Source organism: Pygoscelis adeliae, unplaced genomic scaffold, assembly GCF_000699105.1.
Source record: "Pygoscelis adeliae isolate BGI_AS28 unplaced genomic scaffold, ASM69910v1 Scaffold160, whole genome shotgun sequence".
Classification (NCBI taxonomy): Eukaryota; Metazoa; Chordata; class Aves; order Sphenisciformes; family Spheniscidae; genus Pygoscelis; species Pygoscelis adeliae.
Window position 1 is genome coordinate 5562654 of NW_008824035.1, and position 27946 is coordinate 5590599.

The 27946-nt window shown below is 36.3% G+C and overlaps 1 protein-coding gene across 1 annotated transcript in view; it reads right to left on the minus strand.

Moving 5' to 3' along the window:
* Nucleotides 1-27946, minus strand: part of NBEAL1 (neurobeachin-like 1) — a 94393-nt gene that overhangs the window by 17129 nt on the left and 49318 nt on the right. Inside the window, 32 exon segments of the mRNA XM_009332187.1 lie at nucleotides 110-199; nucleotides 711-827; nucleotides 1158-1255; nucleotides 1931-2048; nucleotides 2599-2708; nucleotides 3944-4074; nucleotides 4170-4310; nucleotides 5566-5690; nucleotides 5791-5886; nucleotides 7095-7196; nucleotides 8163-8296; nucleotides 9164-9312; nucleotides 9874-10000; nucleotides 10861-10985; nucleotides 11686-11843; nucleotides 12782-12931; nucleotides 13042-13347; nucleotides 14013-14141; nucleotides 16087-16240; nucleotides 16614-16789; nucleotides 17382-17794; nucleotides 17797-17959; nucleotides 18942-19030; nucleotides 19307-19466; nucleotides 19838-19996; nucleotides 20603-20759; nucleotides 21467-21569; nucleotides 21660-21819; nucleotides 22222-22355; nucleotides 23415-23583; nucleotides 26698-26787; nucleotides 27215-27300. Coding sequence (XP_009330462.1) covers nucleotides 110-199; nucleotides 711-827; nucleotides 1158-1255; nucleotides 1931-2048; nucleotides 2599-2708; nucleotides 3944-4074; nucleotides 4170-4310; nucleotides 5566-5690; nucleotides 5791-5886; nucleotides 7095-7196; nucleotides 8163-8296; nucleotides 9164-9312; nucleotides 9874-10000; nucleotides 10861-10985; nucleotides 11686-11843; nucleotides 12782-12931; nucleotides 13042-13347; nucleotides 14013-14141; nucleotides 16087-16240; nucleotides 16614-16789; nucleotides 17382-17794; nucleotides 17797-17959; nucleotides 18942-19030; nucleotides 19307-19466; nucleotides 19838-19996; nucleotides 20603-20759; nucleotides 21467-21569; nucleotides 21660-21819; nucleotides 22222-22355; nucleotides 23415-23583; nucleotides 26698-26787; nucleotides 27215-27300 — 4619 coding nt within the window.

The window sequence follows — 27946 nt, forward strand, 5'->3', positions numbered from 1 at the left end:
CACATTTGAACAAGAACAGTTAAGAAGTGTTTCTCTACAAGCTGTATGAAAAAAATGCACCTATTTGACTGTCTGCAGTCTAAGAATAGTATTGACACATGCAACTCACCAAGATCTCTGGGCTTCCCTGAGAAATAAAGGAACGTGACTGACTTCTGGGGACAACAGCTTTGACAATGGGCACACCATCACTGATTCCCTAAGAGAAAGGACATGGTTTTGGTCTTATTATATCCAAGAGCTAAAGGACAAATCTAGAACCTGTAAAGAGTAAGACCCAAAGCCTCTGGAATCAATGTCAGACCTCTACAGTTCTCTAAGGCACTGGTACAACACATATTCAGTTCACACAGGTATGCTTTGTCGCAAACACCAGAAATGAAACCCTGGCTCTGTCCTGAATCAGTGAGTTTAGCTACCAAGTTCAGTGAGTCCTCAGATACCACCAGCGATGTTCTTAGCTTTCTTTGTGTGGTGGCTAACTTAATACTCAAACAACACCCACACAAGTGGCCAGCAGATACAACTTTATGGGATTCAACCTCTACGAAGCTAACTAAAAAGACAGAGCTCATTTTATATACATTGCATTTTAAAATATTTTCTTTAAATAGGAAGCAAGTTTATTTTCATCTAGGTTGTGACCTTTTGTTTCAAGTACATCAGAAGTTTCAGATTAGACTTTAAACAATTTCAAGTAACACATCTACCTCTATGAAGAATGACTTCAGTTCAGTGAGGTGCTGGAAGAGATTCAGAGTAGAGGTATCACTTTTAGTTAGTCTTTGCACCACCTCTTCCGCTGACAGCCTTTGTGGATGGGGCTCCTAGGAGACAATATTCAAAGGAATATCAAATTAGACAAATTTGTCAATTTGTTCAAGTCAAATAAGATACTCAGAATCTTATTGGCAATCAATGGGAAAACAGGCTTTTAAGCACCTAATTTCCCTTCTTAAAGTAAATCAATTTCTTTTGAAAATGATATGCTAAATTTCCATCAAAGTGACCTTTACAAATGTAATGTGGCAAAGACTTAACATTCCTAAAATTATAAACCATTATCTTCTCATTTTTTCAGAAGTCCTTTGTACATTCAACTTTGTAAGTTGGATTTAACCACAAAGGTCTAATTGAGAGGCAACAAAGAGCATTACCTTTAACAGCTGACAGGGAGTTTGCCCAAAATTGTTTATCATCCCTTCTAAAGCTTTCCTTTCTTTCTCATCTGTTAAAGCATCCAAATCCACAGCCCCTGGATCACGACGAGAATGATAAAGGGTAGAAAAAAGAAAAAACATAATCCGAACAACTTATTGAGAACGATATGGTCAAGAAATGTTGCAAAACAAATTAACTGCAGCATTATCACCCTTTACCCCAGAAAAGCTCTGCTCTGCACGTGGAATTTTAACTGTATCTGTAAGTGCAAGAATTGCAGGCTTTTGTCTTATCAAATGAATCTAATATACTTCATGCATGCAGTAAGTTGCACACAAAAGCCATCCAAAATTCCCCTTTGGAATTAACAGACTAACGTTTGTCTTCAATATTTGTTGTTTTTAAGCAACTTGCTTTGACACTTAAACCACAAGAAACCTCTTCCCACAAATGCTTTTAAACAAGCAAATGAGAAACTAAAAAAACCCAAAAACCCCCAAGCACTGTTAGAAACAAAATACAAGCAACTGGAACAGCCCTCCTTTAAAAAAAACTTTATTAACATTTCAGGTTCACAACTTCTGATCAAAGCATCAAATAGTCTGGTTATTTGATGATAAATTATAAGTTATGCTGCCATATTTCATCTATAATTCTGTTGCCTTACTATATGCTACTGTATGGCACGCTCATAAATCAAGTGTTTTCTGTCTAATACTGAAAACCCACAAGTCTGATGACAATGACAAGAGAGCATACTGCTTTGTACCTTCGTAAGTACAATAATAGAACACATTGAGCGCCTCCACTGCAGCTGGTCCCCTCTGCTTGTAGCCAAAAATCAAATCTATCCATTCATGAAGATGAGCGGAAACATACTCAGATTCCTAGAAGGAAAAAACGCTCGAGTAAGAGAAGTACTGCTCCCTTCTTAAAGTATTTACTATTTTCTGTGAAAGAGATTTAATTCCTAAACTATCCACAAACTAGGTATATACCAATGTATAGAGCAGAACCATAAGAATATCCATGTGTGTTAAGGGCAGTAACTGCCAGGTAAGAGGGAAAATTAAGACAGCGAAGCAGCACATCTAGAATATTGAAATGCAACTGTGCAAGGGAAGGTAAGCTGCTAGTTCCGTAGTACCATACAGAACAATCTTTAAAAAGCAAGAGAAGCCTTATTACCTAAAACCACCTAATTCTGCATTTTATTTCCTAGAGCAGCAAACTCCCAAATGATTAGTATCTTCAGGCTCTTTCCTCTTTTCTTTTGAGCATTTTATCAACACGCACAGTGCTTTTAACTGAAAGTTCTAATGGTACTTGTAATGTCAAATGCAACCACAACTCTAGTTCAAATGTAGTCCCAGTATTTTACACTTAAGACACAGTGACAATGTGTAGGTGTACTTTCTTTATCAAACATCATCTTACCAGAGCCTTCCTGTGTTTATAGATGAAGTCTTCTGGGGAGTGGGCCCATTTGGGGAGAACAACATCATTTACCACCTCTTTGGATATTTGAAGCTGACCTAAGTTAAAACCTAGTGAATAATTTGGAGAATTTTAAGAGTTACTGTAAGATATTTCAAATATCTTGATTTCTTAATAAAGATTAAAAAGCATTCTTTTCTCAATGCAAGGGAAGGATATTGAAAAATTCTTAATGTAAATCTCCAATAACCCTACCACTGACATAGGAGGCTAAGTCCTGCTCTAAACGTTTAAAATGTTAAATGATGCAGGATAACAATTGTCCAAAGCACCTCAATGATTTCGAAGCTGAAGTCCCAACCTTAAAAGTAGCATTAATCATTTACACACTTATCTGTAAACATATCTGCATTTGCTTTGTTTTACCAGGATTAAGAGTCCAAAATATTTCAATGAGGTTATTCCTAAGAATGAAGTTACTTATAGGTTTAAATGGTTGTAGAATCAAGGCTTTCAAGAAGTCTTAAATCCCACCAGCTTTCATTAGAACAACTCTAAATACTTAAATGACTTTTGAAAGTGTGACTTTGGTGTTTCCAATTTTTGTAACTTAGAAGTCTAGTAGATTGTAGCTAGCAGACTAAAATAGCAGCAGCACAAACATACAAATCCATTTTTAAATTGTCTAATAGGTAGAGAAACAATTCCCTATGCAATAAATGTGAATTAAAAAGTGGCTAGGAGTCTCATATCAGAATGCAGGATGCTGTCTTTTCAATCAGCATTATGTGAGTAAACCAGCTTTTTTTTTTTTTCCCCTCTTCTGATGGTTACTGAAACCTTACATGGCTCTAGAATCAGGTGACTTAACATTGCATTGGAAGGTAACAGTAACAAGCAGAAAATATGCTGGTTGCCCAGAACAAATAAGAGACCTCACATGCTTGAAGATGTCCAAACTCTATCACCCAATGAACCCAGTAAAAAGAATACTAATTAATCTGCATTAACTTTTGCTAACTATTTAATCAGTATTAACTATTGCTAACTTTTTCAAATATCCAAATAAGCATCTCTGATATTTTACATTAGGTAAACAACACTATTTTTAGCAATCCTTAAGCCCCCAGTCTGAATTTTAAACAACATTTAGGCTGCTGCTTAACACAACTGGTGTCTTCATTAAACAGTCTGAAGCTAGCATGATGATTAAAATAATTTCTACAAGCACACTATAAAGCTTAAATAAGAAGTGGACCACAGTATTCACAAATGGTTGTAACAATTCTGTTCTGAAGAATACAAGAACAGTTTTCTGTGAGAATATTCTGAGCAGTCAGTTTACCATTTTGATTCTCCAGGAACTCTGGGAAGTAGAAGAACTCTGGGATGAGTTCCTTGACATCATTGGGGTTGTCCATGAGTGCCTGCCAGGTAGCAGGAATAGAGTGGAACTGCCTGTCAGCGCAGTCGAATCTGTGGATCAGAAAACTCAGGTTAGACTTTGATCATTCCCTCAGTAAATGATAAAGAAGAAAAATAAAGGTGCTGCTTATTTGCTCACAGCATACCTGCCACTTTGAAGTTGGATATGAAGTGTTGTGAAAGGTTCTACCCGAATGAGATAATGCATGACACCTGCAGCATTTGAGTAATGTGTCCCATAGTGAAATTTGTCAATTATTCCAAGGGGATCCTCGAAATTCTCATATCTAAAAAAAAATAAATCTTTATAATTACAACTGAGCACTACAGCTGATTTACATGTGGCTTACACTTACTGGAGGCAAGGATTCAAAAGAAGCAATCACAGCAGAGAAAAATACATTGAGTTCTATTAAACATGAGGAAATCCTGACTTACAAAGTCCCTAAGCAAAAGACTGCTGAAAGATAGAAATGTACACCGGATGAAGCCCTTGCATACCTGTTCTTATACTCTTCCCTGGGCATCTGCTATCACCTGTCAGAAACTGGGCAAGACAGGCCTGATTTAGCATGACTTTATACAACAAACAAAAAACCCACATCACTAAGCTGAATATTTATTATTGAAGGGACTTGTAACAGTTTCCTGCAAGATTTTTAAAAAAAAAACAAAAAACAAAAAACAAAAAAAGTGTGTGTGTGACTGTGTCAGGATGCAGAAAAGAGATTTATTTAACACTCAACGTCCATTTCCTTCTCTACTAGCAAACTCACTCTACAGTACTATGCCATCATCTGGCTGATATATTCCTCAGTGCTACAAGGCTAGTAAGAGAAATTACAGATAAACGTACTGCTAGAGAACCAATTTCATTACAGTCAGGGATAGAACCTAATCATTCAAAGAAAATTCTCCATGTTCCAAGTTTTCAGAAGAAAGCTGGTTTTGGAAGCAGCCTGGCAAGTGCAATCTGGTATGATAGCACACTCACTCCCCACACTAGCAAAAAAGGAAGGATCGCTACACTGACGTGTGGGTGTAAGTACTTGCCATTCCTACCTACAGAGGAGCTGCTGTAAGTCACTGAGTTATATTTTATTTCAAAAATAATAATCTATGCTTGAAAAAAAAAAAGGGCAGGAAGCACAGATTTAGGATTGATGCTACCTCTCAGCACAGGCAGCTCAACTCATCAGTATGATTTCACATTCCTTATCTTGAAACAGACATGGGACACCCTATGTCTCTTAAAGCTGCTGGGCCATTAAATTAAGTGTTTCTACAGCCTTTCAGTTTTTCATCTCCACATGAGAAACAATTGAAAATTTACAACAGTAACTTTTGTCTTTTCAGTGCCATATAAACTAACTAATCTGAATGCAGCAGGAACAACAAGTCAACAACCTTTGCAAATGCATCTGTGATGTTATAAAACTAGCTTTTAAAAATTTCACTGTCACCACTTAATTTTTAAAATGTGTTATTAGCCTGGAGGCTCAGAAAAGACAGAGAAATATAGCTGAGTGTTCAAATACATACTTCTCTTTCACAGCCTTAGCATTCTTTTCATTTACCACCCCTATGGGTTTGGACAGATCCCTAAAGACTGCAGGATTATTCAGGTCCAGTTCTTCTGAAGTATAATCTCGTAAAATCCAGGGGAACTAAAAAAAGAGTCAAAGATCGAATTGAGATTAAAAATCCATCTTTCAAAACAGAAAAAACACATACCTTTGGCAAAAATTTAAAAATTATTTTAGTTACCACAGGATATTGGGCAAGGTCATTGTAAGTTCGTCCTGCCATTGTGTTCAGCTGAATAAGGTAGTCAAAGTTGGATATTTCTCTATTCACCCATTTCTGAAGGACAAAAAAAAGATACAATGGAAGTCACTATATCAAAGATACCGCTATTGCAAATTGCATGTCTTGTCAGTATTTATCTGCCAGAGGATAGTAGTGGCACAAGACTGTAAGAATGGTATGAAAGTCCAAATTTAATTTCTCCTAATAAAGTTTATTTTCCCTTTGATTCAATGACTGTGCTACCTATATTTCATTGAAATCATGCCCCTGATTGATGCCAGTACTGTTTTAAATACAGGGCAGCAGACAACTGGCAGCCTTAGAATAAAAAAAGAAGAAAAACAGAAATGAAAGAAACAAAAAGAAGGCAGGTAAACAGGTACTGAGAAAAAGGGGAACAGAACTCTCAAATCCATTAGAGTTCTAAGGTCCAAACTTATTTATAAATTGTTCTCCCATTGGTTAATGGTACAGGAATTTTTAAACTAACATTGCCCTTGCGCCTTTGCTCCACTATTGTATTTTAAACCAAAGAACAGAGCTGGTTCAGAAGGGCTCGATATCTGTCTGTAGTGCGATGGAGACATTTCATTACAGATCATATTTTCTCTACTTAAATATATAACATGGTAGCTTTTATCATTAGGGAAACAAAGGAAAAGCAAAGTATTTCCAGTATTTTAGAAGTCATTTGTAAAGCTTCCTCCCTCAGAGAAAACAATAATTGTGGCATAAAGAGATGGAAGATAAAAATACATTTACTACATTTAATAAATTTATCCATGTTTAGCGTAATACAGACATTTTGACATTTTCCTTTTATACCAATATTACTAATTCCCTTAATACCATATTTCCTGCTTAATCTTCACGTGGGTTTTGTTGAAAGCCCCATCATGAAAAGGTAGCAGGGAAAGTTATTCACACATGTAGTGAAAGAAGTTCCAAAAGGTGCACTCAAGATCATGGAATAAAAACAGAAGCAAGTCTGCTACATGTTTTCCATTCTTATTGGAACACTTGTCATAATCACATCAGCAGAGCCTGGCTCTATCCATTTACCTCACTGACTGTAAACACAAAACACAGCAATTCTAAAAATATGCATGTGAAAGTTCAGGGACCAGACTGAGGGTACAGCAGTTGGCAATTGCCAACTAAGCACTGGGGCAAAAAAAAGTAAAATCAGTAGTCCAGGACCTTCCAGGACTCCTTCAAGAAGCAGAGGAATGCTCTAGACCATTTATGCTGAAGTCTCGTACCTGCATCAAACCTGAAGCTTTAAAAAGTTCCTGCAGCGATCTGGTCCCAGAAATATTTGGAGAACCCAGTGCCAATATTCGACTGTATACTTTGTTTCGTACCTGTTAGAAAACAGCATTAATAAAAAAATTATTCTGGAGATTGAAGCTGACAAGTAAACAACTTCTCTGCTAATTAAAATGTGAAATAAATGGAACACAGTTACACTTTTAAACACTTCTATCTCTTGCTGCATAAAAAGTTTGGACATGGATGGACGTGACATCCCTCAGTTACAACATATGTTGCCTTCATATCTTATGAAGTGATTTTTTTTTTTTTTTTTTTTTTGGTGTAGATGCAACACAGAAAATCATTATTCCCACAGAATTTTTCTAAGAAATACTGCTGCTGTTCAAATAGAATTACACCAATGTTTTCCCTGCAAAACTATTGCAAAGATTTAATTACAAAAAAAAAAAAAACAACAACCAAAAAAACCCCAAAACAAAATTTATAGGAACTATTCATAAACTGACCTACTAGTATGTAACTCACCCTAAGTTCTGATATTTATCTTAGTCCCACATACAAAGGATCACTTACATTATCCGGGGGGGGGGGGGGGGAGTTCACTAATCCTAAACCATGGAATATGGAAATATTAATGATTTCCAATGTTGTGGTAAAATAGAAAGTCTCCTTTGCTTTGTAATTAATTTGCTCGGAATATTTAAAAAGATGTGTGGGCTTCAAGATATTTAGATCACTACTGATGTAATTTTAGTTGAATAATTGTTCTGTATCATAACAGAGAGAGAGAGAGAGAGAAGGAGGGAGGGAACGAGAGAGGAAAAAGAGTCATCTTGTTTTACGCATCTTTTCACAATTAATCAGTTTCTAGATGCAAGACTGAGGTTTTCACAAACTGCAGTCTAGTTTCCCATAATGGCTATATCTAGCAAACCTTTTGCTGCTAGTGTTGCAGTATTATGAAAGACACCAGACTCTAATTAGACACAATCAGTGAACTTAAACTTGACACTTGTGCTAATTATATAAATGAAGGGAATTTGGGAAACCCATACCTCCTTATTGAAGTTGAGGAAATAGTTGGTTTGATCTGTAAGGAAGATCTCCAAAGCTGACCTCCTCAGGTTGTACCGACGCAAATGTATCTCTCGAATTTGAGAAAGGTGCCATTTGAAATCAAAACCTATCCCTAGGAAGAGCACTTTGATTACTGACTTGGAAAATATCAAAAAATTTTTCATATAGACATAATGCAGTATCATTCCCAATCACCCCAGAGTTATTCCTAGAAAAGGCAAAATTTATATGTGGCTTGATTAACCATTTTGATAGGAAAATATTATTAACTTCAGCTATTGTTCTGCTGAAAGAAAGAGGCAGCAGGAAATATCTGATGGAGTGCAGAATTTGTTTTTGCTTTCTGATCAAAAATACATTCTAAATGTATTCTGTTGAAAAAAAATATGAACCAAACCCCTTTGCTTTCTTAAACAGGCTCAAATAGAAGCTTTTATGTTTAGAATTCCCAAAAGGCCAACTTCTTGATATACTGTTTTTGAAAATTTTACCATTATTGGTCAAACATTTCAGTTCACTGTTTTCATACTCAGCTGTGTATATTCTATTAAAGTTCTCTAAAGTAATATAGATTATTAATGTTTACATACTACTATTTTTTAATCATTACTTACTACTACTTTTTAATCAATGTATGAGTGAAACATCATTTGTCAGGGAGAACAGGGAGGTGCCATTTAAGCAGCAAATTAGAGGTAATGACATTTTTTTAGTCAAACTATTTTTTTTTAAGTTAATTTTTTTAAGAAATATTAAGACTAGCGAATCAATTTAACAGCTCAGCAAGTATGGTTCCAGATTCTTGATTCTGAAGGGATCAGCCAGCCACTGACCACCAAGTACAATATTAATTTTAAGTACAGATCCACAACTTGCCTCTTCACAATTAGTTTGACACTCATTCTCAAGAAATTAAACTCAGTCTACTAAAAACAGAATGCTGAACTGCACTGAAAAGAGAGATACTGATCATGCTTACCTTCCTCTTTTTCAATGCTACCATCGAAGAAATAGATGTGCTGGGTAGTGATCTCCAGCCTGCCAGGTATCACATCAATTACTGTGATGAGTTCACAGTCTTCAGACAATATTAGCTTTTCTTTCTGACTTTGCTCGTCCTTCTCATCCCTACAAAAATACCGCTGTTACTGGGTTGGGTAGATTACACAGTTGCTTAGGTACTTGGTAAGAGTACAGTTCAGAAAAGAATCAAATCTGAATACAGACTCTCTAGCAGATTAATGGCAACCAAGCAAATATTCATGCTATGCAGCTGATGGTATAGGGAATGGCCCTGGCACCTATGGCCAAAAGCCAGTTCCAGTCTGGTCTATGCCCTTATAGGGCAGACCACCTCTTGAGAATTATAGCCAATGTACATAGTAGAAAAGCCTCAACAATTCTGTAGCTTCAGACTTAACTGTGAGCAGTGAATCACACTAATGGATCCTCACAAACATCTGCTCTGGCTTCTTTGCCCTGGGGCTCTTTATGTCTCATTGTTGACAATGATATATCCAACAGCAACTTTTCTGGTGTTCAAAACTACTACAAAGTCCTGGACTGGATTGTTAAGGCCAGACAAAGAAAGAGGGAAGCTTTGTATGCTAATCAACTCCCGAAGTTGTTTCTCACTCCTTATCCCTAGCACAGAAACAAATTTCAACTGTTCTATTCTGCTGTACTTACAAATTGGAACTAGCTGCTGTGTCTTCTTCTGGTAGTTCAAGAACATCATCTTCCAAGTCACTCACTTTCACCTGCTTCACCACCTCCAGAAGCAGAGACTCACTAGAGGGCTGTGTCTGGTGCACACCTATCATAAACAGACATTTCAGCTCAGAAAATTTTTTGCTACAACACTTTTGGAAAGCTAAACTACTGAGTGTATCTTCTACCATTGAATGTTGGTTTTAACTGAGTAAGAAGCAACCAGACTTCTTAAATACTTTTGGGGGCAAGCAGAACACTAAAAACACTCCCTGAACTATGTTGAAATATACGTTAGATCGTAACAGTATAAAAGCAAAGACATAAACACATTAGAAAATTTTAAACTGAATTCTGATGTGGACATTTCCAATAAAATATTTTGCAGTGTTCTGCCAGACACCGTTAAAGCATGCAGATTTCATGGAAACACACTGTATTTCTTTTTTGCTTACTTGGGTTTACAAGAATGTTATTTTTTTTGTTTGAGTTGATACCCAATAAACCTAACTTAAAGAACAGTTTACACCACTAACTCAGCTGTTTGGCACACTTCTGAAACAAAGTGCTTCATATCTACACATTTTAATCATGAGCTCTAAAAGGTTTTAAACAAATACTGCCTGCTTACTCTGATCTGTTTCCTTTTCTCGAAAAAATGATCTTATGCAAGAAAGCTATGTGACTGCTTATTTTAAAACAAAGGAGTTCAACTTTTTTGTGGGGGCAACAAAAATATGCATTTCAGTGAACAAGTGGAAATGGATTCTACGCAGCAGGAAGATGCTGTTTTCAGGTCAAGCACCACTCTTATGTTACACATTTTACTATAGAGGAAATAAAGAAAAATCAAGATTTAAGTATCTACCATACACTGATTCTTAAATACAAAGAGTAAAGTGTGTATCTTTCTTCAGTAAAGACTGAAGAATCCCAAGTGAAATAGCAAATACAATACAACTTTACCTAAATTATCTCTCAGGTCACTAGCATCCTGATGAGAGCTGAAGTTGTAATTCTGCACTAGTTTTAGTCTCATACGTGAAAAATTTTCCACATTTGAAAGTTTCCAGTGAATACAATGCTGTTTCCTAGGAAAACAAGAATATTCATAAAAACAATTAAAAGAAGGTAAAGACCTATATGAATGAACTGATTACAAAAGAGTACATATTTAGAAAAATACTGGTCATCCACTTGTACATTGTAAAACGTAAAAGCAATAAACTGCATTTTTATATTTCATATTGCAGCTCTGATCATCCTGAAGCACTTTGTAAACAGTATTTATTTTCTACTGAAATACATCAAGTCGTTTACACTTTCAGTTAATGACAATTAAAAGACTAAAAAAGAAAATCTTTATCCAGAACTTCCCCAAAAGCGAAGGCAGGCAAAATGTATTCTTTTAAATTGAAATTAGCTTCATGCATAAAAACTCAAAGTCTTTATTAACAAGTCTATTCTCTCTTTTCCAACAGAACCACCAACCCGTAGGGTCTCTCAAAAAGTTTTTGCAATCGCTTCATTGATGACTAATTTTTATTTGCCACTTGGCAAGAAAATCTAGTATCCAGGTAACCAGCTCAGCATTACACTTCAAACTTTGCATTTTGATAGTTAAATGCAGAAAACATTATTAAAGATGCATTCAATATTTACTTCACATCTCAATAATGGTTATCAGAGTCAATTTGACAAGGTTCTAACCATGTGAAACAGTAAGTTAGCCATGTGAGCAAATTCCTTTTAAGCATCATACACGGTTTGATTTAAGAACTTCACTCTTACATTTCAGACCAAGGACCACGTTCAGAGAGCAAGTAAAGTTGGGCTGCTCTCCACTGTCTCAGAGTAGCTGTGTGTTGACTATTAAGTTGCTTTAGCATACTGTTGTACCGCAGATTTTCCTGTCGAGCCTTTCTGCTGAATGGTTCCACAAAATGCGCCTGAAAGACCGTTAAAAATAAATCTAGCACTGAAATAACTCTTATCTTTGAAAACACAGTTTTGTGGCTTGCAAAATTCTCATAAATGAAGAAGGAACAAAAAAAGTTTAGCAGTAAAAACTTCTGAGAATTTAAGGTAATGCTTACAAGAGAAATTTTAAAAAGCTTAGTACTGGAAGAAATGGCGCCAAACTTCGACTTAAAAATATGAAGAAAGCGTTATCAATGCTGAAGCCATATGAAAGCAGTTTTTCATCATCAGAAAAGCGGTCAGTATTGGAAAACCTATTAGAACAGGTAGGATTTTATGTTAAATTCCAAAATGTGACTCATACTGTATTCTTCCTTTAGCTACTTGAATAAAAAAAGACATACTACAAGGATCCTTATTAAGAAGGCAAAGGGAAAACAAGAGAAATGTAACTTAGCTATGATATTTGCTGTAGTTACCAGTTAATTTTAATGCTTAAACTGGGTCTGGACCTTATACAGAGAGATCAGTTCAGAAACAACTTTTCCCCACACATGAAACGGGTTCACTGTTTTAGTTGTTTTCATTCTATTAAGTAGGGTTAAAAAAAAATTTCACACTGACTCATCTCATAATGGAGAAGAGGTTTTAATAATTCAAAACATAAATCAGAGTAAAAGATGATGCAGCTTATAGCTGAGCATAATTCTAGGTTGCTGTACTATGAGAAAGGCCTACTGTCCTGAAATAACTCTGCTTACAGGTAAGACTCTTAAATAGAAAGAATAGAATTAAAAAGCATATCCTACAAGTGGATATAGTCACACTGCCCATAAAATCTTAAAACAATCAACCTGCTTGCAATCACTTGAATTGGATCATCCTGGAATTCAGTTTCTCCACCTTTTAGAAGGCAGCTCCTGAGATAGTTCTTTTAAGAGAAACTTGCACTCACTCAAAACCTTACCTGAAATTTAAGCTTACTTTCTCCTCTCTCCCGGTCTCGCTTGTGCACGTTCACCATAAATGCTTCATAACAATCTTTCCAATAAAGTGCCATCTGCTCGTGATCATGTCTGAATGAATTCTCTTCATACTGCTTCATGTTTGGAATAATCTGGTTCCACCAAAACAAAACAAAAAGCACAACGTGATTTCTGAATGAGTTCCTCTGCTTTCATGGTTAAAAAGAGGGGGGAAATGATACAAAAAGAATCTACTACTTACATATTTGTCAATATAAACTTGCCACTCATCAGAGCTGCAGTATTCTTGAAAGTCCTCAAAGAAAGATGGGCTGCCATTGGTAGGAGGCAATGAAGGGAGATGCAGGTTCATGAAGAGAAGTTCATAAATCTTAGATACCAATGTCCGAACAAGGGGAATTAAAAATGAGTAAGTTTCTGTCTTCTCTTCAATTGATCTACTCAGGATGCCTTCCAGTTTCCCCAAGAGGTAGCATGCTTCAGGCTGGCTCTCAATTACTTTGGTCTGAAGGAGGGTGTTTAGTTTGGCTGCTGCCATAGCACAGACCTACACAGACAAACAACAAAAAACGAATGCAATCCTCAAAATAGTAATTTTGAGCACCTATCTTTTTAGCACAGGAATACATACAAATTCTGGCTGCATCCCAGGTAGCCTGAATGCACACATGCATCAAATAGGGGCACTGATCACTTACTCATCCTGTGATGACTAAACCTGAGTCAGCTGCAACCCAAAGTCACACAGCTGAATTAAGACAATCACATACCTAAACTAACAACCCTGGCTTTACTGAAGGGCTCACATTCCAGGCATAGCTCTGCTAACTTTGTTCCAAACATTGATTTGGCAGAACAGTCCAGGTTCATGTGCACTTACTGTAAGCAAACCTGAAACCGCTAATAAATGTATTTTCCTGTAGAAACAAGAAGTCACAATCAGAATCACTATCTTACCGCTACTAATGCCTACAGAGTCCCATCTTCAAACAGCTTGCCCTCTACCTCTTTCTTATGCTCAGGAGGTGCACAATGACAGGACTGTAGAGTAAATTTGCAAATGGTAAGAACCAATAAAACATCTTCCCTATAGAAGGATGAAGGACTGCCATCAGTCTGCTCGCTGGTATGAGCAGCTCCCCCATAAACCACAACAGTTACATCAAACATGCACTTAAAATGCAGTACCACTTGCAGGAATTTGCAACAAACCTGTAAGTTATCTTGTGCAATGAATCCAAGGAGCAACTGGACTTGCACCTGTGAAAGTCTGATTGCTTCTAGGCCAGCAGAGTACCAGACTGACAGGCTATCCATGAGAGTCACTAGTTCTTCCAAGAGCTATTGTAAAAACAAAAGACTTGCATGAAATAAAATTAACAGCTACTCCAGCTGGAGACAATAATTTCAAAGAGCTGAAGAGGCGGCTGTGTTCACATTTCTAACTTACCCAAACCCAGAAAATTATCCCAGAACACTGCAGTTAAACCAGTAATTTGAAACAATTCCTGACTATAAAAATCTATCTAGCCCAGTATGTTAACTTAAGTATCTCCCCTGCATAAAGCCAAAACCACCATAGAATATATATGCTTATGTTTTTCCTATAATTTAAGTCCAGTAAATGCCATTTCCTTAGAACAGTTAGAGACTCCATGAGCAGGATTATTATGATTGAAAAGACACTGTTATTAATAGCACAGATACCATACCAACTTGCAATTTCTGGGTTCAGTATATATAGGATTTTATTTCATTCTTTTACTTTATATTTTAAATTATTTGAGTGTAATGCTAGTATAATTTACCAGCAATAGCAATATGCACAGTGCCCTGAGAAGGAAAACAAAGCGTCTTTCATGAATATCTGATTCAGTGAAATGCTTGAAACTTCATAACAACTATTCATGTCCTTTAAAAAATTAAAAAAAAAAAATTAGGAGCCACTCCTTTCTGTCAGTATTTCGATACTAGAAGAGATACAAACCTTGTGAAAGGTAGGTACTCACAAGGCAAATGGCACATTTCGCTATCCAGAAGTGTTTGCTTAAAACTAATAGACCTTGATACATTCCCTAATAAATTACTCAAATGTAAAATCATTCTTTTGTTAAGCCCCAGAATCACATGAATGCTTCTGTGGCAGACTGAAAGCTGTCCTGCTTAGAATATTGCGGTGCTTTAAATTCTCCCCAGGCACAGTGGAAAATAATTTATGAAAGTACTGTTATTTGCAATTCAAAGATGGCAATAAGCACAACTCTCATTGCTCCAAAGTTCAGATGTCATTTCTAATTAGATTTCACAAAGCTAGATCACAACAGAAGGCAAAACTTTTACCAAGAGGAGACTTTTTAAAAACAAACCATTAAAAGCTTTAAGATTAAGCTATGTTTACTTATAACCAGGCATTTTGGAGAACAGCTTAGGAATTACTGGGTTGATGACTCTTTTGTGACTTTGACAGTCACAGTGACATTACACTTTTTTTTCAAAAAAAAGTAGCCTTAAAAAAACCTGATTTTTAAGTATTTATCATGATATAATGATGGTTTCCATATAATACCTCTCCCCTTTAGCCTTGAAAAATGGGAAAGCTATGACAACTCAGACAGTGAAGGAAGCAAGACCACTGCCAGAAATTACATAAACGTTGAGGTAAATGATGGGTGTCTACAACATATATGCCAAGAAGGCAGGAGAAACAGCCAGATGACAGAAAGCTTCTTTACCTTACTACTTACTGTGTTTCCTAGTCATTTTCTTCCTCAGACCTCACGTTTCTGACTCTGATATATAAAATTGAGCTATTTGCATATATATGCACAAAATCATGTTGAAACTCCAATATGGGTCAAAGCTCAGAAGTGACATTTCTCAGCTTGCAACTGAGAGCAGAGTTTTGGCTGGTCTTTTATTCAGGACACACACAATGAGTCATACATGCTGATAAACAGTGCAAAATCTGCTTAGGCTACAACTGGCATTGTTTCATTAGCTCCTACATTTTCTAAATATTTCTCCAGTCTGATGAGACCTGGATTTTCAATAAAGAGTACCACTTACAGGCCTATTTCATTTGCAAAATTAACTATATTCCCCGTAGTAAGTATTCACACTTTTTTTACTCATTAAGTGGCAATCTAATCCATTCCACTATGAACCCTTACTCTGTAATATCTACAGTTTAAAAACACGCCTAGAAGGGATGACAGTATACAAGCTGAGAACTTTTTCATTACTACTTCAGCCTATATACAGTACTTCCATTATGCAGTTACTGTACCTTTTCTGTCCATAAATTTGAATTAACTAGTCCTTCTGCCTGCAGGAAATCTTGTACAATTAACAAGAGCTTGAAGGCATTTTCAGCATGTGTAGGGAGAGCTTTTGAATCTCTGTTGTCAGTGACTGACCATTCTAACATCTTCTCCAGCAAGCTGCGTGGAAAACAAAATCCCAAAGTAATTATTACATGTTCTAAGTGTAAGTGGCTTTAAAAAAATCCAATTAAGTATTTAATTGAATCTCTTAGTCTGCAGTGACATAACTGCCCTCTTCTCGATAAGCCAATGAGGTAAAAGAGATTTTGAGAAGCTCATGAAACCACCGATACAGTTTCAAAATCTTATAGCCACAAGACACTACTAAATAGGTAGTGGAATATACTTCTGACAGCATATGAAGAGAGAGCAAAAAAAAGTACGTCTTGTTGGGAAACACCCACCCCTTCCCAGCTTCACTAATGCCCCTTACTTTTTCTGTTTTTCCTCAAAAGGGATGAAAGAACCCATCCTTGAACTGTACACTCACTTGAGTTTTATTTCATCAGAAGGTCGCAGCAACTCATTAGATATCCCCAGTTTGGTCAGTGCAGAAAACACCTGTCCTCTCTCAATCCAAGCAGCATCATCAGATTTTTCAATGCCTTTCCACATTATACACAGTAGGATGTCTGTAAGTAACTGTATGAGTTCATTATCACCCCCCTACAAAAGAAGAGAAATATTTACAGCCCTTCTAGTCTAGAAAACCTTTAAAATGTTTCTTGTTCATTACAGTCCCTATGCCTGCATATGTCAGCATTTTTGAAAACTCTGCAGTCTAAAGTCCAATTGCTAAACACATGAAAATGCAAATATAAGACTGTGGCTTGCTTGTATGTTGTAATACATACTGACTTGACTTCCACATCATTATTTCAATCTGACCTTTAGCTACCCTTGATTTTTTCACAGCAAGTCTGCTCCATGCCTCCTCTGGAAGATAAAGGATGTTGAAATATAGAAGGGGGAGGGCGGGGGGGGAGTTTGTTGTTTTTTCTTTGGGTTTGGGTTTTTCGTTTGTTTGTTTTTTTAAACATCAAAGCTATTCCAACTAGACAACCAAAAAAGAAAACACATTACAAAAGGAAGTACCCCTACTCACTATAAAAGACCTATATTGTTTGCTCTTCTGTTGGAAGATAGCAGGGGGGGTGCAGGGAAGGACAATAATTATCCATCAGGGAGACGATTAAAAAAATAAAAAGGAATTGCAGACATTTGGAGAAATTAACCACATAGGAAGTGAATTACTTACTCCTTGGTCTTCAAATAAAGAAAGATCAGCGAAGCCCACATCATTTATAACGCCCAGCTCTTTGTCAGGCTGCCCAGAGAATGGTTTTGTGTTCTCTATAGGTGATGGTGTGCTGGGCTGGCTATCTGTCATCTGATTCACAATGTCAGCCAATTCATAAGAGTCAATACTGGACAGATCTAAACTCAAATGTGAAGGATTACTGTGCCACAATTCTTCTCGGTCCTCCGACCTAAAAGACATCTCTGCTGTGGACGCATCTTCCAGTGGCATAACAGAGAAATGAGCAGGGACATCCAGGGATTTGTTGTCTTCTAAACTCCACTGATCAAACAGACCATTAACAGATGCAAAGCTGCCAGTTTTGCCTCCCTCTGCCTTATCAGGTTGATGTTTCTGAAGCTCTTCAAAAAAGGCTTTTTTTCCTCTTCCCTTGAGGAATCAGCCCTGTTCTCTTTAAAGCCAGTCTGGACTTCTGAGTTTTCTTTCAGGAATAGTCTAATCAAAGTGTCCTGCCACCCCAGCTGCTGAGAAATCTGTTGCGCTGCATCCAATTGGGAATGCAAAAGGTGGAAAACCTAAGGATAGGAGAAGATATCCCATACCTACACGTTAATTTTAGCTTGTAACTGCATTCATTCTAGCTTTTCAATCAGACATTTTACAATCTTACAATTTTTTTGCCTTTTTTTTAGAACCTTGTAAAAGAGCCACAATCCGTTAATAATAAGCAAACAAGCCACAAAATCATTTTTTCTCATTAGAAATATATATTTGAGAAAAAAAAACAACTCAGGAGTAGGGGAGAAAAGAAGCTATCAAAGCATATTGTTAAGTCCTCAGATCTCAGCCACTCTTCTGCAACAATTCCCGCAAAAGCCAGTTATCACAACAAATAATCCTATTCAGCCACTAGTCTACAAAAAAAGAAAATCTAGAACAGAAAATATGCTTGATTAGGAACTATTAAATAGATAAAATTAAGAAAGCTGCAGTATTAATAGCTTACCGATAATGCACGTTATTGTTTCACTTTTTCCACTTAAAGAAACCTTAATAGACAATATAGTGTCTCGAAGCTACATTCAGTACTACTAATTCCAGTGATATAAGCCAGAGAGCTCAGTTTAGGAAGAAGTCACTGATAGGGAAAAGTCTTCCCTATCTCTTCCCTGCATCCACAACCACTCTTTTGAACCATAATATGTTCCAGCAAAATAACATACAAAGAATACAAACAAAACTTTGATCACGGTCTTAAGCATCCTTTGAGAAAACTCAGTAATTCAAGGAGTCTACTATCTCTAACCTGTAGAAAATACAAGCTATTTGAGAATCACGATAGAGGCTTTGCTTTTTGTTTTTGGTTTTTAAAAGGACTTGAATACACAAAATTCAACATTAAGTGACAGATGGGCTTAATTTTTAACGTAAATAATTGCTAAAGAAAGCAGTAGCAGCAAATACCACCACTGTGTCTCAAATACATAATTAAGATATCACACTGTACAGCTGATGGGCTTAAAGGACAGTATTCCAGTTTTAAAGAAGACAACTAACCTTTCTACAGATAACAACTCTCATGTTTATATCCGATCTATGAGCCAGATGCACTACAGCTATGAGATCTTTATAATTCACAGCAGGATCTGTAGGGGAGAAAGAAAAAACAACACAAACAATTTCATGCAAGAGAATATAACAGCTAAATATTAAAAATTGCCTTGGAGTTCACCTCTACATCCAGGGGTAGTAAAGGAAACAAACTTCAGGGAACTAAGAAAACATTAGCTGAGACTAATGGGAACTTCGATTAGAACAGCTCTGTAAGGTAACAGCTCTGGTTTTCCTGAACAAAAAAACAAGTATGTTTGCCTCTGAGCAGCATGAGTTTACGAACGGTATACACAACACTTGCCAATTACCTGCATACAGAACTTGGTTAAGAAGGTTTTTAATAAGAGAAACAGTAACTGGCGATTCATTCAGAAGGAGCCCCAGTCCAGAGTATCCCACTTCTCTGAGCCTCATACGGTGCTTACTATGTTCATAAACTTTAGTACATTTCAGCATCTCTTCCACAATCTGCAAGAAAAAGTACACACAAATGCAAAACACACACAAGGGAGCATCCAGACCTCTTAAACTTAATTTTGTATGATACAACATGTTGATCCACTGTTTTTAAAGTTTGCTTTGTAAGCTAACTCAAACAACGTGGACTCTTTTTTTTAAAAAAAATAAGTTCCCAATACTTTACTTCAAGAGAACACTAATTCCATTGTGACTATGGCAGTAAACAATAACCTCTAGCTAGCATAACAGAAGTGAGGAAAAAATTAAAACTTGGATGATTAGCATCTTCGCAATCGCATACAATTCTGCAGTCAGACCATTGAAAAACACAAATTTATGTTCAATTGATTAATTTAAGAACATGTAATTCAATTCATTACCTTGAACACAAGTTCTCTAAGCCTGTCAGAGTATCTTTGATGCAATAACAGAGCGTAAAGAATATCAGCATTCCCTGGTTCAAAAAGCAATAAAAAAAGCTGGTCTGGGCTTGGGCTTGAATGAAGTAGGCTGAAGAGAACATCCAGAATTCCGCAGAGCTACAAAATTAAGACAACTAAATTAACCCACAGTTCATTCAGACTTCATGCTCTGTTTGCGGAAAATTTTCTTGGCTTTTAAATTTTACCCTTTGCTTGTTAGAAAATAGACATTTGGTCTGCTCAATATTAGTGCATTTAAAATCAGATTTTTTTTGATACATTTTTTCTATATATAGAACACCTTATCAAACTGTAATTAGAGCTACAAAACAAGTTCAAGTTCTGTTGATGTCTACAAAATAGAAACCACATCATTACAACTTCTGACTAGTTGAAGTCCAATTCATTTGGTTTTGTAAACTAAGAGAACTTTTCTAATGGCAGTATTACACATCATGTGCTTTCTGCTCTCTTCAGGGGAAAAAAAAATAACCGGTAAAAATATGGTCACCTGCAGAGCAATTTGTCAAGTTTCCAGTGTGCTTCTATAACCTGCCTCAGCTACATCTAAACAGAACCACGCATCAAGTAAGACTTTGCTTGTGGTCTTTTTCCTTTTTGTTCCCCCCTCTTTTAAGCACACAAGATACAAGATTTCTAAACACCAAGAGCAAAACCAAAACACGTACAGTTTAAACTATTAATTTATGCCATATTGGATACCTGCTCCTCTTCAGTGGTGGCAGCTATGTATCCTACGATGCTCTGTATTTCTTCATGTGTTCCACCTTTGCTCAGAAAATATTTGATCAGTCCATAGAGGGATGTCCGTATTGTTCTCAGGTCATCAGGAGCCAAATCACTGTCTTTACAGCCACTCCTATACACCAACAGACAGGAAAAGCAATTTAAGGAAGTTCTTCATGACTCATTAATAGCAATTTGATTGTGCTATTTTTGTAATTTTTCATCTACCAAGATATCATGGCACAAGCTATCAATTTTTTCTGAAGTAAGGCAACTGAATAGTAATAAGCGCTAGTAGATCAGACTTACCAAGTCTATACAAGCCCTGAAGTGTAGACTTGTACTAATCTGGACACAGGTCAGGATTTCAGGTTCCACCCTCCCACCCTCTAAAGGAAAGAGCAAGGTCTCTAGCCAGTCTTCCTCAATGATGTAACTATATTCATAAGCAGATATAAATCACCAAGACTGAAAGCTAAAATCTTAAATTCCTAAAAGAGTCCTACTTCAAATTCTACAAGGATGTAAAAGAACAAAATAGCTTTTCATAATGGTAACGATCTATGACTTAATTTGCATTGTTGATAACAAGTCCTTCAATTTTGTATTTTTAATGACTTTTCAAAGCATTTCTAGTACCATTGACATAAATTTTATATAATCCTGTCATAAAAATTAAAGGAAAAGCAGCAAGTCATATGGAAAAAAAAAAAACAACAAAAACTTAATGCCATTTTGAAAATTAAATCAGCCACCAAAAGCCAACCTGCAGTTGGCTGCAGGTCAAAAAACAGCCACATACAATAAACGAGGCGGAGTTAGAAGAGCTAAAACTCATACCCATAATAAATTCTGAGTGTGTCTAGAAGAAACTGCACACCGTATTTCTTTCTGAAGAGTCTTCTGCTGTCTTTGATGATTGTAGAAAGATATTGTATATGCCCTACAATATAAAGTTTTCTATTAGAACCTAGATAAAGATGTCGAGTGAGTAGTTCTGTGTCTGCGCAGTTGCCCAAGTCCAAGAGCTCACCAATTCTGAAGGGGAAGTCCCCACTGTTCCAGATACTGAAGTCAAAAAGTAAGTGTTGATACATCTGTTGCAAAAGGTGCATGTTCTTTTCTACTGAGACTTGCTCTATCAACAACTGTACAGCCATCAGTACATTCACATCCATTAAGTTGCTTGGCACCTTTCAAAATAACGACAGGTGTTAGCACTCAAAATACTGAATATCCTAATAAACTTCATTTTTTTAAAATCAAATTCTGAGATTCTTTTATCTTCTACAGCAATGTCTGCTTCCATTAAAGCAGTACGAGAAACACAAAACCAGTTTAGTTTGAAGAATCATACAACACAGTATCTATAACAAAAAAAGCAGAACATGAAAAAAGACAAAACACTGTGTTTCACTTTGCAGATCAAGACCAACTCCTCACACCTTTTTGTTTTCAGATACGTGAGAAAGAAAAGCAGTACTAAGGAGACCTTTGAAGACCCTTGCATCGTGGCCAAAGTAAGAATGTTTCAAAGTAATCGGGACCTCATCCATAACATTCATTACTAAAGGATGTTTCTCAAATTTGCTCACCTTCTGTAACAAGGCTCCTAGGGTGGCAACTCCATGGGAGTGAATGAGATTTTCTTGATTAACATGGTGTCTCTGAATGAAGTGTTTTATCATCAAGATGAAAGTTGCAACTATGTTCTTCTCCAGGCGTGCTTCTGCAAAACAGAACAACAGTAGCAAAAGCCTCATGGTTTATTGCTGGACCACTGCATAAAAATAGAGAGGGAGAAATAAAATCAAGTGTTCATATTCCTCACTATTTCCTGAACTTCTCAACTCCTTTTCTGTTTGTTCCCTAGCTGTAGGCTGTCTTTAGATTTTTCCAGTGCAGAGTCACAGCCATTCCATGCCTCTCCAGAACAAAGTGACCCCAGTCCTAACTTCAGTTGCTTCATCCATCTGGCTGTAGGTTACAGACAAACTTCTCTTTCAGTTACAATCTTTTACATGTGCTGCAGTTATTCTCCCTATGTAGTTGCAAACTGACACTTTCTAGCCATGATATGCAAAGAAATAAGAGACAGAGAAAAAGATATTTTTTTACTTTACTCCACCATTTCAAATTTGAAACAAAAAAATGCTGTTTTCCCTTGCAAGGTCTGATTTCCCAGTGGTTTCTGTTAAGATCAAAGTTCATTCTCAATATTAGCACAGTTTTTAAAAATCTATTCATAAAGCTTCCTTTCCTTTGTTTTTTTAATTTTAATACTAAAATCTGACTGTGTGTGGAAGAAGGAGTCTGAACATTTTCCTAAGAAAATAAAAGTTTGGCTAAAGGCAAAACAGTACTGTTCTGATGCTGCGAAGTCTTCATGTGGTCGTCTTACCCAGCACTCAAGTTGTAGGAAAGCTCCTCCTATTGATATTAGTGGGCTTCGCATCAAACAATTTCTCAAAATAATCAGAACAAACTTTTCAGAATAGAAATTAAAAAACTGTGTACTTTTACACTAATGTAATAGTAAATCATGAAAAGAAAAATAATGCTATTAAATATAGCTATATTTGAAATATGTTACTCAGTTAATTTTATGTAGTGCTGAACTCCTGGTATTCAGTGTCCACATCAGATTTCTAGGAACAGAAAGAGCCTTTCAGCTTTACATACATACTCCGGAAAAGCCAGCACATAATAAAACAGCTTTCTGTCATTCATAGGAAGACTTTTAAAAATCAGGCTTAAAAATTATTTCAGTTCAACTGTACTTTCCTACCTGATGCCTTTGTGGATGACAATACCACCCAGTCTCCCTCTACAGGACTAACTAGTTCTGGAGGCAGATTTTCCCCTTCAGACTTCTCAGGCATCTGTCCACCAAGAAAACTGATCTGCTCCAGTAATGGAAACAGCACATTTACTCCACCAATACAGTTGATCATATCCTAAATCAAGAGAAAAAGGGGGAAAAACATCACCATAAATAAAATCCCCTAAACTATGTAACAGAAATTTACTACAAATACAAGGAACCTTATGTACTCACAAATTAATCAGGATGTTTCACATGCCACTTTGAAACTAGTTTAAAACACTGTGTTTAACAACAGAGCTGCCCAAGTCTTAGACACTGCAATTACACACATGCCTCCCCATCAGCTCTTGTTTTGAAAATGCATTTTTACATTTCCTTCCTCCTCCCCCCACATAAACACAGGAAACTGAAGGATACAAATCTTAGAAAGAATCTTCTGCTAAATATATTTGAAAAACAGGAAAAAATATTTTTCTGATTTCTAAGTTACTTGCAGCAAGCAGTAAGAAAAGATTATACACACCTGTGCTTTAATCATATTCCTGCAAGATTTCAACTTCAGACAGTTAAAAAATAATAAAATTCAATATTTTTTTTAAAGTAGCTTTACACATACCTCAATTCTAAGCCTCTTTTTAAAATTCAAGTCTCCTAAGCTCCCTCCCCCCACCCACCCCACCCCCCCCTGCAGGGATAGCATGAGACTTCAGACTGCTTCTTGTAGTAAGGTATAACATACTCAAATCACAAGATTTCTAGAAGTGTTTCACAATGCCACTTAGAAAATCAGGGTCTCGGCAAGCTAGCCAGAGACACCTATTTAATTGCCCATCTTAGTCTAATGAAAACTATTGTGTAGTAAAATTTTAACACCCAAAAAAACCCAACATCCTGTAAGCCAGTGTATTATCACTTTCCCTTCCCAGTCAGAAATGTTGGGGGGAAGTGGAGAAAATCATCCTTTTCTTCTCCACTGTTTTCTACTTTTTCAATTGCTCCATGTGTCTTTACGATGCCCCCTCTCCAGCCCACATTTATTAAGGCGAATTTAACAAAACTGAACAGTTAAGAAAGTTTTTTAAATCTACAAAATTTATCTCATGGATGAAGATTTCTATGTTTGTTCAGCAAAACAAGAGGCACCACAGACCTGCAGCTTTTGGAAACAGAAATCAACTTGAAAAAACAGAATTTGTCTGAACCACAAGACAGCAGTAACTGTAGCTCCTTCTAGGCTGTACCTATCTCCTCATGAGCTCCTGATCAGCTTGTGTTTCTTCCTCATTCTAGTCCTCCTCAAGAGGGTGCTAAACCTCACCATGTTTGTTAATGCATGATTCTCCTAAAACTTGTACTCACAATATGCTTTCCCATAAAGCTAGAAATATAAACACCTCACCCACCCCTCTTCCCACTACTGGGTGAAGAGAACAAATTGCAGTATTTTCAAACTATTCATGTCATAGCAAAATTAACTACGAAGTGTCTGCGTATTCTTAACATTAATCTCCACAAGTCAGCATATGCACAGTGTCACTCCAACAATATTTCCTTATTAATTAGTTTGCTAGTACAGTTGACTGTTCATTGTTCTTTAAAAAAAAAAGCAGCTCATATTTATTTGTTCGTACATTTTTCCTCAGGACAAAAAAAGATGTGGTATTCTACTGACAAGTTTTCTACACTCGGACTTTGGATTTTATTTTTTCTCAAAGCTAAGAGCCCTTAATCAAAGATTCTACCTATAAAATGGAATTGGATGTATTCTATCTAAATTTAAAAGAAATAAATCCTTATTTATATCACTGTTTCTGGATCAAACTCTGACGCTGCAAATAACTTGATTTCCTCATGCACAGAGTTAAGCCTGACTTTGGTTTTTGATATTAATATGTGTTAGTGAGCAGGGAACAAATAAGCAAACAGGTACACAAAGGTATTCATTAAGCTAGTGTGCATTTCATGGTTTCCTCCTCCTCTCCATGAACTAGCAAGTAGAAGACCATTTGCTATTTTACACGGAAGACATCTAATGGACATGTAACTTGCCTAAATGGTATTCTGTTTGTGGAGCACCAAGGAAGTCTAAAACACTAATACTAAGTCTTGTTGGCGGTGTTGAGTTGACAAAATTGTGAGTTTTAATTCTATGGTATAAAGTCAGATCTGAACTGTCAGTGGCATGAGACTAAGAAATTAACTGATTAACCAGAAGGACATAAGGACCCTATGTGTGAGTTAAGAAAACAAAACAAAAACCAAAAACCAAAATATAGGACAGTTTTGCTATAATAGAATGTTTGAGCAGGAGACTAGAAGCAGGTTTAGCCAGAAGATGTTAAATTTTAAGCTCCAATACTAATATAGCAGTAGTGCTGTGATTACAACTGCTAGCAAAGAGTTAAACAAAGATGATTTGCATAGTCTATAAGAATCAGATCATAGAATCATTAAGGTTGGAAGAGACCTCCAAGATCATCAAGTCCAACCGTCAACCCAGCACCACCATGCCCACTAAACCATGTCCCTAAGCGCCTCATCCACCCGTCTTTTAAATACCTCCAGGGATATCCCAGTATATCCAACAAGAAGGAAAAAATATTGGACAATTAGCGTATAGCAGAGACAGAATAAGGTATAACACTTCAGTCAATATTTGGTGTTTTCTCTGAAGTGAGGCTTTTGGACTGTGAGATCATCTAGTCCTGCCAACCCCAAACCAAAAGTAAATAAGATAACTAGATTATCTCTTAAAAAAATGCTAGATTCTTGTAATATTTTAACTCCACACCTTGTTTTCTTCTGAAGTTAGTCTGCAACTCAGGTTTTTTTTTTATATGACTAACACAGCAAAAGTCACAAGTGTTATCTTAACCCTACTAATCTTAACCTAATTCAGAGTTTAAGACTGCAAGAAAACCATGACAGAACCCCTAGAGATGATAAAATGCTTTCAATACACAACATGCACTGAACGGGTTATGAAGAGTAGTCATCAACCACAAAGTATCTTAATGCATTATCTATGACATTAAGACCAGTAGCCCTTGTAAGTTCTCAATAGATGTAATGTAATACTACTCCAGCTACAGCATTAACCCGTTAATTGTCATTACAAAAACATGCTGTATCTGCTAAATGTCATTTGCATTATGATAATACTACCGGCATTCCAAAAGTTAGGTGAACGTATACAACCACTGTCATATTTACATCAGGTTCTGCTTCTTCAGCATGCATTTACCTTGATGTCCCAGTTCACTACTTTGTTTCCAGTTAGTCTTCCATGTAAAAGATTTGTAGACAGGTCAAGACAAATTGGGTTTCTGCAGGCCTGTTAAACAAATGAAGAGGCTACAATATCATTTAGGAAACAAGTTACAGATCCTTGAACACGTAAGATTTCTGAATGATGCACAATATCTTTCAGAAAGTTAGTGCCGTTGTGTTGATATTGAAGTATTTAAACAATTTGGAACCCCTGGAACATCATATATGTTATCTTAGATTTTACATTCACAACTGTACAAGATAATTCTGCCCTTTTGCCAAACAAGAACAAAACCTATTATCTCTGCACAAGACTACAGTTTAAGAGCTCTCACTGCTCCTTATCTTCCCATAATAACCACAGTGTAAAGGTGGCATGCTCACCTGTTCTATGAAACAGCAATAGCAAAGCAAAAAAAAGACCATCTAAAACATATTCTGAAATTACTGCATACTGTGTAATCAAAGAGAAATTATGTATTGTTTCATACCTTTGGTGTATAATGAAGCAGAACCTTACTGGGGAGATCTGCTACTTCAGCGTCTTGAGACTTCCATGGAGTTAAACAGTTTGGACCTATTAAAAATACATATATATAATATATATAAAATTATATATTATTAACATATAAATTTAAGAGTCCACTGAATATTAATGTTGACCTTCACAGATTTTATACTACTATACTTTGTTGCAACAACAAATAGGACACACTGAACCATACCTATTTGAGACATGCTTTGAAGTAATCTCTATGACTCAAATCATTCATTCCATAGGGTCTGCTTAAAAAGAAATACTTCTTGATAAAAAGCTAAACTATACAAAGAAAGGGTTTTTTATACATTCAAGCAGCTCCAATGTTTCTGTCTTTACAAATACCTATCTCATATTTGTCACCAATCTCCCCGTCATCAAGCTCAAATGTCCAGAAAATGAGTTACCTTCAAGATAGTTTTGTTTAGTAATACAAAATATTTCCTTTAAATGATGGAAGTGTTTTTATGCTAATCTCTAACAACCTCAAGTCATTATGGAACTTAATACCTTAACACCTTGAACCGTAAGACATAGCTTATCAGAGTATTTTTTTTAAATGACCCCTTAATTATTAATTGATTCTTGTAGAAAAATCCTCAAGCATAAATCGCCTTTAAGTGGCCTACCAAAACAAATGCAATACTTTAAAGAGTCTCAACTGTGAACTCACATGTAGGGCACA